Source organism: Sinocyclocheilus grahami, unplaced genomic scaffold (genome assembly GCF_001515645.1).
Source record: "Sinocyclocheilus grahami isolate Dianchi unplaced genomic scaffold, SAMN03320097.WGS_v1.1 scaffold230.1, whole genome shotgun sequence".
NCBI classification, from domain to species: Eukaryota; Metazoa; Chordata; class Actinopteri; order Cypriniformes; family Cyprinidae; genus Sinocyclocheilus; species Sinocyclocheilus grahami.
The window spans coordinates 52460-65356 of NW_015505409.1; the positions used below are offsets into that span (position 1 = coordinate 52460).

A 12897-nucleotide genomic window follows, 5' to 3' on the forward strand; every position below is an offset into this window, starting at 1 on the left:
TTTCAAATTATTATTATTATTATTATTATTATTATTAGGCTATTATTATTATTATTAATATTATTATGTTATTATTGTTGTTGTTGTCGTTATCATTATTATTATTATTAGCCTCTTAGAAAATCTCTTTATTTCTTTTTTTCGTATTTCGATTTGTTGATAGAACATACTTCAGTCATTCAAATAAAGAAATATTAAGCCCAGTTTTGATCTGATCATAGCCTAAAGGAGTCATGGGTCAGTGCAGTTATTGGATAGCACTATATTGTAGACAGATTGGAGATTAATCCTAATAAACATGCCGCTGCAATTAAAACCATTACATTAAAATACATTTAAAAGAGTGTATTTCAATCATTTCAGCAGCGTGCAGATCCTGGTTTCTGTCAGACTGTAGCTAAAGCAGCGTGCATTGCTTAACTCGCTCACATAATGTACCATATAGCCTATCTATAATAACGAGAAAACATGTCGTTTTAACGAGAAAAGATGTCGTTAAAACGACATAATTGAGTGGAAAAAATAATATGTGTGCGGCAAACCTGCAATAATTAAATGTTAAACAACACAAATATCCTATGTATTTAATCCCATTCTATTAACCAATGCCTTTGCTTCTGACCTTCGATGATCCAGTTCAACCGTACTAATAAGCACAAGTTACTCTAGACAAACATTTGTGTCTTTTTTTATTGCTGAAGTGTGTTGAATTTCTTCTGCATTCTACGGACGTAAATTTACGCTTTTATATTTGCCAAAAATATAACTTTTTTATTTTAAAAACAAACAAGCAAGCCCTGTCCAGATTTTAAAAGTAACGTAACGCATTACTTTCCAAAAAAAGTAACTAAGTACCGTAATTAGTTACTTTTTTATGGAGTAACGCAATATTGTAATGCATTACTTTTAAAAGTAACTTTCCCCAACACTGGTAGCCACTGAAAGTTGCAGGTGGCTGCCACATGGTTGAAAGATTAAGGTAACGCGTAAGTTCCTCAAACTTTGTTGTAGGAAAAACAGCATCTCCTCACGGTTATCGACAGATCCCAACGTTAGGAATACGTGGCTAAAACTGATTTTTAATGATGTGCTGTGATCAATGATTGTTATATGCAAGGATGCATGTAGACTACACCCGTTCTTTGTCGAAAATGCGTTTGTTGACGTTTTTGCATTAGGACAGTGTCTAAACGGTGAACTTTACATTGTTCCTTGTAAGAGCACGAAATTCACCTTTTATTCAAAGTATAATTACATAACTCCCCCCACACAAAATACGACTTAAAACGTACCGAAATGGAATTAAAACTAGAACCCCGCTCGTTCAAAAAATCTTGTTTAATTATGAGTTGTATAGGATTGTTTGTTTTTTTAGCAACAGAGAGATCTAGTCATGCGTGGCTGTGGGGGAAGTTATCTAAAATTATTGTAAAATTAACAGTCTTTATCTATCAACTGCTACTAGTTATAAATTCATTTCATGAATACTCTTTTGCTGATCTTCATAGTTAACTGAGAAGTTTAGATTTTCGTTGATGTTGACATGTTTGTGGTTGAACGTGAGTGTGGGCTTGTCAAACAAGGTGTTAAGACACAGAACCAGTTCTGCATTGTGTAGCACCTGCTTTATACTCAATGTGGAATTTCCTTCTAAAAGCTAGTTAGACTACTCTGGTGTGCTGAAGGATGAGGATCAGTCATTGGCTGTTGGGTTGTTGTGGTTGTTGTTATGGTTGTGTCTTAATGTAAGGCCCCACCCTTGTCAGGATGTGTTTGACTTTCAAATCTCTTCCGTAAATCTCTTTCATGCCCAATACTTCACTCTCTTTTTCCAGTTCAGTCCACCAAGTGAGTACGGTCACAAGACCAAGCTGATATTACAATAATGCGATTCCGTCAGATTTTTCATTTCTTCCTTCTTGGAATGTTTGTTGGCTTGTCACTGAGTGGGTATGTATAAAGTTTTTAAAAATATGTAGCTGATTTACTTACACGTTTGGAACTGGAATGTTAAGTGAATATCGGTTGTTAATCTGTTTATTTATTGATATAAATGCTGCCAATGTCGCTTTATGTAATCAGCTAATCACATGGCAGCAACTCAATGTATGTAGGCATATAAACAGGGTTGGGAAGGTTACAGAATGTAACACAGTTTAAATTAATTACTTAAATAGGTTAATTAAGTCAGGAGTGTCTAATCCTGCTCACTGTTCTGTAGAGTTTAGCTCCAAGTCTACCCCGATTAAACATGCTGGAACCAGTTAATCAATTTTCTTGGCATGCTACAAACTTCCAGGCAGGTGTGTTGAGGCAGGTTGGAGCTAAACTCTGAAAGACAGTGGCCATTCAGGACTGAGAACACCTGATCTAATTATTTAGAATTCTTAAGCCAGGGGTTCATTTACAGTCATGCTGATTTTCAGGAAACAGCACTCTTCTTCCTTTTATATATTAAAAAAACAAAACCAAGAGCTCATATACACAAATGTCACTGGCTCTGTGTGAAAAAACGTTCTCACGTGAGAGCACGTCAATTCCATGAGAGATCAACTTACCTCAAGAGGCTTTTTCGCATTATATGTCGAATCCTTTGAAACTGATACAAGTTAGGTATAAAACTGTCTTTGTATTTCCATGGCAAAAATCACGTGCATGGCTTTCTGATTCCCCGTGCAGTTTTTTTTAGTCCTGACTAGCTTGTGCACTCTGAAGGTTGTAAATTGAACAGGCTGCCCTTATTTTTATTTATTTATTTTCAGAGTTGAGTTGGAGACTCACCAAATGCCTCATTGGTTAAAAATTCCCAAACAGTTTACATGAATATTAAATGAAATAAATGACATTAAAATGCAGAGTAATCATTTAGGTAATCTTAAATACATTTCGGATGTACTGTATACTTTATTTGATTACCACCCATTTAAAATGCAGTTACTCATATTTCTTATTTTAAATGTGTAAGGACATTACGTATATTCCATTACTCCATGTATCCTGGATGCATACAAATAACATGACACGTCTTACACAGTCTTGCGTAAACCCAAACACAACAAACATGCTCTATATGCTCTCTAAGCCAGGTATTAAAAGCCAAGTGGTTACTTAAAAGATGTAAGCTTTAATGGTGCTTATTGGTGAGACCCTTTTTCTATCAGTTTAAAATGGCAGGCGAGCAGCGAGTTTTTAAAGCTTTGATGGGTTTCCTGGAGGATAATGGATACAAATATTTTTTTTTCTACTCAAATGTTGGATTGAGCCATTTTTCATGCCCACTGTTGTGTACACACACACACACACACACACACACACAAGCTGGTGGATGTTAGAGACCTTGCGCTCCTCCACCTTCCGTTTGAGGATGCCCATGCTTGGCCAATCCATCACCTTTACCCTCAGATTCTTTAGCAAGGCAGTGGTCATCTTGGTGTTTGGGGTCATTATCATGTTGGAATACTGCCTTGCGGCCCAGTCTCCGAAGGGAGGGGATCATGCTCTGCTTCAGTATGTCACAGTACATGTTGGCATTCATGGTTCCCTCAATGAACTGTAGCTCCCCAGTGCCTGCAGCACTCATGCAGCCCCAGACCATGACACTCCCACCACCATGCTTGACTTTGTACTCCTCACCTGGTTGCCGCCACACACGCTTGACACTTTCTGAACCAAATATGTTTATCTTGGTCTCATCAGACCACAGGATATGGTTCCAGTAATCCATGTCCTTAGTCTGCTTGTCTTCAGCAAACTGTTTACGGGCTTTCTTGGTCGACCATGGCAAGGCCTGTTCTGAGTGGAACCTGTCCTGTTAAACCGCTGTATGGTCTTGGCCACCGTGCTGCAGCTCAGTTTCAGGGTCTTCGCAATCTTCTTATAGCCTACGCCATCTTTATGTAGAGCAACAATTCTTTTTTTAGAGTCATGAGGTGATGACTCTAAAAAGAGTCATGAGGTGCCATGTTGAATTTCCAGTGACCAGTATGAGAGAGTGAGAGCGATAACACCAAATTTAACACACCTGCTCCCCATTCACACCTGAGACCTTGTCCTCATGTTGCAGCATGCTAATGCACGGCCCCATGTTGCAAGGATCTGTACACAATTCCTGGAAGCTGAAAACATCTCAGTTCTTGCATGACCAGCAGACTCACCGGACATGTCACCCATTGAGCATGTTTCGGTGTATACGACAGCGTGTTCCAGTTCCTGCCAATATCCAGCAACTTCGCACATCCATTGAAAAGGAGTGGACCAACATTCCACAGGCCACAATCAACAACCTGATCAACTCTGTGCGAAGGAGATGTGTTGCACTGCGTGAGGCAAATGGTGGTCACACCAGATACTGACTGGTTTTCGGATCCCCCCCAATACAGTAAAACTGCACATTTTAGAGTGGCCTTTTATTGTGGCCAGCCTTATATATATGTGCATATTAGTACCTTATTAGTAATATGTACGCTTAATTTAGTAATATACTATGTACTCTTATAGTACTATTATGTATTCTTTAGGAGTAAAGAAGGTTGCATGACAAGTTGTTGTACCCCTAAAGTACAAATTTAAAACATTTTCTTCTGAGAGTGAATATTCATAGAATGTGGCAAAGATTTTAAAGCTTTAAAGGCACAAATTATGTATATTATATAGCTAAACATACAAAATCTAAAGACAACATCACATTGGAATGGAAGTCCTGTTGAAATGAGCTGTTCTATTAGCTGAACCAGCCTGAGGCATAATTTATGATCATTTTGTGGTCCGATCTTTTGACTGAATATTGAAATATGTTACTGAAACCGTTACAAAGAGTTTCTTTTTTTTCCATTCAAAAAGATAAGTTGACCAACTTTTCTGTATGAGGTTGACAAACAGAATTTTCAGCGCCTCATTTGCTGATGAGGAAAAATACCTAAAATTATTTAAAACCTATTTTGAACTTAAACACTGAAAAAAGTGTATGACTGTTGACACATTTCCAAAAGATCTCTGCTTATAGGATTCTCATGTCTTCTCTTATAGCCTCATTTACTGGGGATTCACCTCCATTTGGTATGGGTAAGTATAGACTATATTCATACACGTTCACGTGAACATGAAACGTTCAGTTTCAGTCAGATTAAAAGAATAATTCCTCTTATTAAAATGGCACAATGAAAAGGATTTAGTGGCGTTAAAGACATGAAAGTGTGAGAAGCGTGTCAGTTGTGTGAGAGTTGGCAGCCCTGGTTGATCGACATCAACTTACCTCAAGGTGCTTTTTCGGATTTAATGTTGAATCCATTGAAGCCGGTACAAGTTAGACACGTCAAACCTTGAAGCAGATGGGCTACAGCAGCATAAAACCACACAGGGAAGGGTTGCCAGGTCTGATAATCAAAATTAACCCATTTGCGATTTTGTCTGTGGTCTTCCCCTCTGTTGGGGGGCCCCTTCCATCAAAATAGCATTCTGGGGAGATAGCTTTAACCCACGGACAAAAAAAAATACCCGCGTCAACGGTGTATAAGTAGGCTAATTTCACGGTAAAACCAGACTTGCCAACTCTTGACACTGGGTACCACTCCTGTCCACTAACAACAGGAAATTGACCGTTCGCAGGGAGCTTGATAGACAGGCGATCTGACCAATCAGAATGCGGATATTATGTGCCGCCGCTGCTATCAGCCATCTTGCCCGACAGCTACGGCCGGTCTCCTTAGAAATCCATGTTAAAACGGGATAAAGATAGACTGAATTTAAACTTTTTCAATATAACTAAATATAAAAATGTGTGGAGGGTTAAGCTGTACTGTTGTTGGCTGCCACAGTAACTAAGCTAAAGGAATTCCTTTAAAGTACTTGTTGTGCGTACCAGAAAATCTGTCATGTCCGGCGCTATATGCATGGCTTGCAGCGCTTAAGTTAAAATAATAAAATAATGTTGTGTTCCGCTCCGCTATTGAAGTAAAATTCTTTCTGATGTTTATTCATGTTCATGAGGCTGCAGTTTATTAAAATGTCACAATTTAAAGGCTTTAGTCCAACTGAAATCATACCAGTGCAATTATTGTGTACCACAATTATTAGACAGACAGCAGGGTTGCCAACTTTTAAGTTCAGCTTGGAGTGAGATTTTTTTGGGTGGGGGGGATTTTGATCTCGATTCAATGATTCAACATCAATTCATATGTATATTGTACATATAAGGGGATACAAATCTTTTGTTGAATGCAGTTGAATGACTTTTTCAGCATCATTTTAAACTTTTCTTGTCTTAATTCAGTATTTGCTTGCATCCATTAATATTCACTTTTGTGTATACTTATACGAGTATCAATAAAAATAAAAAAAGGATGTAAGTTATTAATTTTGGATTTTAAAAAAATTGTTTAATCACGTCTAAATATTTATTCAAATGCAAAACTTAAAAATAAGTAAGCAGGCATGACCTGCAATACTCTTTTGATAAATAGATACATGTATATTTATTAAAGAGCCATACAGGTAACTAGTGGGTAAAGCATGGCATTACAAATGAAAATAATTTTTTTCCCGACCACAAAATGACTCCAATTTGATTTTATGCATTGGAATTTAAAACAATTTATTCTATTTTAACCTAAATACTACACAAATTGTAACATAAGTAATAGAAATATTAGAAAAATATTTTAAGTGGCCATTAATGGACCATTATTGCACAAATAGTATCTAGTACCAAAAGATCTCCTCAAAATATTAAATAAATATAATTGAACTAAAATATAGAACATTTGTTTAACTAAAACATAGTTAAAGGGGTAGTTCACCCAAAAATGAAGATTTGGCTTTGTTTTACTCACCCCCGAGGCATCCTTGGTGTATATGACTTTCTTCTTTCAGACAAATCCAGTCAGAGTTATATTAAAAATTGTCTTTGATCTTTCAAGCTGTTTAATGGCACTCAGCGGGTGTTGCATTGCTTCAGTCCAAAAGAACTTAAATAAAAATCGCCCATCCAAAAAAAAAAGTGTCTCACACGGCTCCAGGGGGTGAACAAAGGCCTTCTGTAGTGAATCGATGTGTTTTTATAAGAAAAATATCCATATTCAAAACGTAATAATCACTTTAATGTAGCTTGTGTCAGCAGTTGTACACGGAAGCAGTGGATGACGTATGAGGTCAGCGTTGCACATGTGCTGTAACTGTTTCTCGTGAAAACCAACGTTTGTTAACAGGAGCAAAGGAAGCAACGTTTCCTTACTTTAGCAAAGGAAAACTCTCTTCTTGGCTTATATCGAAATCTTCTGACATTCTTCTTTACAAATACTCGTTTTGTACTTCTAATTCTTGACCGTTGTTTTGTTTTGATCTCTCCCCTGCTTTTCCGCATGCGTCATCATACGTCACTCCCCCGGAACTGCTTCTGTTTACTGCTTCTGTTTTTTTTTATGGATGGGTGATTTTTATTTAAGTTCTTTTGGACTGAAGCAATGCAACACCCGTTGAGTGGCATTAAACAGCTTGAAAGATCAAAGACAATTTTTTATATAAATCCGACTGGATTCGTCTGAAAGAAAAAAGTAATATACACCTAGGATGCCTTGGGGGTGAGTAAAATGCAGCCTACTTTTCATTTTTGGGTGAACTAACCCTTTAACTATGTTTTAGTTAAACAAATGTTCTATATTTTAGTTCAATTATATTTATTTAATATTTTGAGGAGATCTTTTGGTACTAGATACTATTTGTGCAATAATGGTCCATTAATGGCCACTTAAAATATTTTTCTAATATTTCTATTACTTATGTTACAATTTGTGTAGTATTTAGGTTAAAATAGAATAAATTGTTTTAAATTCCAATGCATAAAATCAAATTGGAGTCATTTTGTGGTCGGGAAAAAAATTATTTTCATTTGTAATGCCATGCTTTACCCACTAGTTACCTGTATGGCTCTTTAATAAATATACATGTATCTATTTATCAAAAGAGTATTGCAGGTCATGCCTGCTTACTTATTTTTAAGTTTTGCATTTGAATAAATATTTAGACGTGATTAAACAATTTTTTTAAAATCCAAAATTAATAACTTACATCCTTTTTTTATTTTTATTGATACTCGTATAAGTATACACAAAAGTGAATATTAATGGATGCAAGCAAATACTGAATTAAGACAAGAAAAGTTTAAAATGATGCTGAAAAAGTCATTCAACTGCATTCAACAAAAGATTTGTATCCCCTTATATGTACAATATACATATGAATTGATGTTGAATCATTGAATCGAGATCAAAATCCCCCCCACCCAAAAAAATCTCACTCCAAGCTGAACTTAAAAGTTGGCAACCCTGCTGTCTGTCTAATAATTGTGGTACACAATAATTGCACTGGTATGATTTCAGTTGGACTAAAGCCTTTAAATTGTGACATTTTAATAAACTGCAGCCTCATGAACATGAAGGAGCAAAGGAAGCAACGTTTCCTTACTTTAGCAAAGGAAAACTCTCTTCTTGGCTTATATCGAAATCTTCTGACATTCTTCTTTACAAATACTCGTTTTGTACTTCTAATTCTTGACCGTTGTTTTGTTTTGATCTCTCCCCTGCTTTTCCGCATGCGTCATCATACGTCACTCCCCCGGAACTGCTTCTGTTTACAAAAGTGAGCGCAAGCCATGTGAGACACTTTTTTTTATGGATGGGTGATTTTTATTAAACTTCTTTTGGACTGAAGCAATGCAACACCCGCTGAGTGGCATTAAACAGCTTGAAAGATCAAAGACAATTTTTTATATAAATCCGACTGGATTCGTCTGAAAGAAAAAAGTAATATACACCTAGGATGCCTTGGGGGTGAGTAAAATGCAGCCTACTTTTCATTTTTGGGTGAACTAACCCTTTAAGGTGTATGGTCACATTATAAGTAAGGAATTCCTGAAGGTTAAATACAAGAAAAACATTAGTGTTGCCTCTCCATCACACTCCAGAATAAAATTATACAGTAAATGTCATCGAAGTAATAATCAATGCATGATAATATAGTGTAATGTTTACCAAAAGTTGCTGCAAAGACCTGTGTAGTGAAGTCTATCCTGCTTAAACCCATTCAAATATATTGACAGCGCTGGTTTGTTTTGAACTATTGAACGCCAGCGAGATCAGAGATGCATGTCACAACTCTGTTTTTCAATGGCTCTGGCTTTAACTGAGGCGCTACAACGAATTGCGCCACATTAAGTGCGCCAAAACTGTATTTATTGTTTGAATTTCGTATTAAAACTTTGGCGTGAGATTTACATGGGCAGCGTGAGACAGAGCCTGAAAGAGTGTGTCTCACGCAGTTGGCAACCCTGCAGACAGGCGAAAAACACAACTGTAGCTCAGCCACGCCAAGCATTTGTACAAACTGTACGTATGCTCTGATATACTGGTGATGCATGACATGTAATCCTTCCAAATTTCATTATTAAGCATAACATCTGACATATGGATGGAGACTGTTGTTTGACTATGCTAAACCCTGCTGTTGTTGTTCGATTACAGCGAAACATGTAAACGTTCTGTGAGGAGGTCTGTTGAGTTATGTAGTCCATTCATAATTGTGTTTTGGTTTGCAGAAATCATCTAACAGGTAACCTGGGGTAAGTACTTGTATAATGCATACACACATAAATGTATTCTCTTTAACGTACACATAAGCTCATGCACACACATATAAGGTGCTTTTAAAACAGAATTCACTGTTTTATACCCTGACATACTAAATATATGCTGCTTATGGAAATTGTTCACAGTGTACACATGCTTACATAGAAACCCCAATGTTTAATTGCAATCAGTGACTGATTATTACGTGTGTGTGTGTGTGTGTGTGTGTGTGTTTACTATAGTCGGACAGATGTTGCTTCTGTGACACCATGGTTAGCCCCAATTGTATGGGAGGGAACCTTTGACTCCACAGTGATTGACTCTATCTACAAACAACAAAACATCACCATTGCGACCACTGTCTTCGCTTTGGGAAAGTAACAAAGTTACATACTTCTCAGACTCTCAAAATACACACTTTTCTCTCTGTATTATTTTTCTCTTTTTATTTTTATTAACTTTTATGTTAATACAGTGTTCTTGGAAGATTTTGTAAAGTCCTTAGATTCTGTCAATTTAACTAGCAACAAAATTACTAAGGCAAGGTGTTTACTGTACATGCAAGCTACTTTACTAATAAAATGGTCTTTTGTTTATATTTTGTGTATACCACTGATTTAATATATAGATAAATATATATAGATATAAAAAGTTTTTATATGTTATGTATATGTTTGTTACTGTTATTTTGATCAATTTACTGCCCTTGCTTAATAAAGCAAATATATATATATATATATATATATATATATATATATATATATATATATTTATATACATATATATATATTTTTTTCTATATTTTATGTTAATACAGTGTTCTTGGAAGATTTTGTAAAGTCCTTAGATTCTGTCAATTTAACTAGCAACAAAATTACTAAGGCAAGGTGTTTACTGTACATGCAAGCTACTTTACTAATAAAATGGTCTTTTGTTTATATTTTGTGTATACCACTGATTTAATATATAGATAAATATATATAGATATAAAAAGTTTTTATATGTTATGTATATGTTTGTTACTGTTATTTTGATCAATTTACTGCCCTTGCTTAATAAAGCAAATATATATATATATATATATATATATATATATATATAGGGTCAGTAACTTACACACCTGAACTAGATACGTTTTAATATCTGTTCCTCTCCTTTTTTCCAGATATACACGTTTTCTCAAAGATTTCCTGGAATCAGCAGAGGAGCATTACTTTGTTGGATTTCGAGTGCATTACCACCTGTTTACAGATCGAGCGGAGGAAGTTCCTGATGTAAAACTAGGTCAAGAACGTTACCTGACAGTAAAGAAGGTTCCGAGTATGAACAGATGGCAGGACATCAGTATGAGCAGGATGGAAATACTGGAGAAACTAATAGAGAATGAACTGGCCAGTGAGGCCGACTATATTTTCTGCCTTGACGTAGATACAAGGTTCTATGGTCGTTGGGGTGTGGAGTCTTTGGGTCGTCTGGTTGGTGTGATACATCCTTGGTTCTTTAATGTTCCAAGGTTCATATTCACATATGAGCGTAGACCAGATTCTCAAGCATACATTCCAGCTGGAGAGGGTGATTATTATTTTACTGGCGCTGCATTTGGCGGCTCACTGGAGGATGTACATCATCTCACCAAAACCTGCCGGGAGCAGATGAACATTGATATTGCAAACACTATTGAGGCGATATGGCACGAGGAGTCTCACTTGAACAAGTATTTCCTTTATAACAAACCCAGTAAACTGCTTTCACCTGAATATCTGTGGCGGGACATTAGTATGAGTTCAGGCCAAGTGAAGATAATTCGCCTCTCTCATGTTGCTAAAAACAATGCTGAAGTTCGTCCAAACTTGTAGCACTTTTGTTAAAGTTTATATCCACATCAACATGTTGAGTTTCACGAGAAAAAAAATTCTTATTCGTTAGTTTTCGGTCAAACTGGTTTTAACAGCCTTTGCTCTTGAAAAAAAAAAAGTTTGTAGATTGCAAATTTGATTAAAAAACATGATTCAAGTGAGTTATGTTTCCACAGAGACATCTAACTGAAAGACATTGTACAGTTTTGATTATGGATCATGAATGTCAAATCCTGTTTTTAGGATTTCGGTATCTTCTCTATCTTTTTCTAGTTAAAAACAAAATCCGGTTTAAGATCCTTAAAACAACATTAATTTACCTGTGAAGCAAATGGTATGAAAATAAGACCTGTTTCTTGACATCAAGTAAAATGTGTTTTCTTTCTGTTTGGAGAATTTGTTTACTTGTTTTAAGCATAAAATTCATTACATGTTTTATGCTTATTATGCATTTACCTCAAAATACCGAAAACACACATAATAAACCTAAACAGTAACACTTGTAAGAATGTATTTCTTAAGCCATAAATGTATAAAAAATGTAGCTGCTACTTATATAATTATGCTACATTTGAGAAAACTTTAAACATAATAAAACTAATGATAATACATTATTCAAATTAGATCAAAAACAGTATTCAAAACATCCAATTTACTGAATATCCCACAAGCTGTAATTTTGCCTTTGTCTTATGCTGTTTCACATGTGTTGCCCCAGGTGAAAAAGACTTAGTATTAAATGTATTAAAAATATACTTGAATTTCAAGTAGTATGTTTATAATACATTTGTATTCCCAACATGCTTATTTGAAGTGCAATAAAAATATATTGAATTGCATTTTAATATATTTCTAAAAATTATACTAGAAATACTTTTGTATTAAATATATGCTTAGTTATACTTCTAAGAAATATGCTAAACAGAAGCATACTTTTAATGTATTTATAAAAAGTATACTAGAAATAGGTTGGTAATAAATATATGCTTAGTTACACTTTTAAGGAATATGCTAAAGACAAGCACACTATTAGTATATTTCTAAAAAGTATAGTAGAAATACTATGTTAATAATTACACTTTTAAGGAATATGCTAAACACAAGCATACCTTTAGTGACTTTAGTGTATTTACAGAAAACATACTTATGTTACCCTTACTTAAAGTATATTTTATGTCTACTTTGTGTAAGAACATAACAAAATGATTACACTTTTAGTTGGTTTTTAATGTACTTTATATTGCTGTAGGCCTACACGTGGTTATATTTTAAATATATATGTATTTATAATTTTAATATTTGGAAAAATACAATATTTTGAAAAACATTTTTAAAATTTACAATGTACAAACGTTTATGAACTAAGCATTGCGATATTTAAAATATGTTGTTTAATATGTTGTTCAGTTTTACTTAAAAGGTTA

At 35.1% G+C, this 12897-nt stretch overlaps 1 protein-coding gene across 2 annotated transcripts; it reads left to right on the forward strand.

Annotated features, from left to right (window-relative positions):
* The first annotated feature begins 1805 nt into the window (after positions 1-1805).
* Positions 1806-12183, forward strand: LOC107597222 (globoside alpha-1,3-N-acetylgalactosaminyltransferase 1-like). Of its 2 annotated transcripts, XM_016288173.1 has the most exons (5): positions 1806-1950; positions 5026-5061; positions 9587-9610; positions 9860-9994; positions 10783-12183. In XM_016288173.1, the coding sequence occupies exons 1-5, from the start codon at positions 1886-1888 to the stop codon at positions 11471-11473; spliced, it is 951 nt and encodes a 316-aa protein (XP_016143659.1). In that variant the 5' UTR covers positions 1806-1885; the 3' UTR covers positions 11474-12183. The 2 variants fall into 2 exon arrangements, with proteins under 2 accessions (XP_016143659.1, XP_016143660.1); XM_016288174.1 differs by lacking the exons at positions 1806-1950; positions 5026-5061 and adding an exon at positions 7552-7574.
* The last annotated feature ends 714 nt before the right edge of the window (positions 12184-12897 follow it).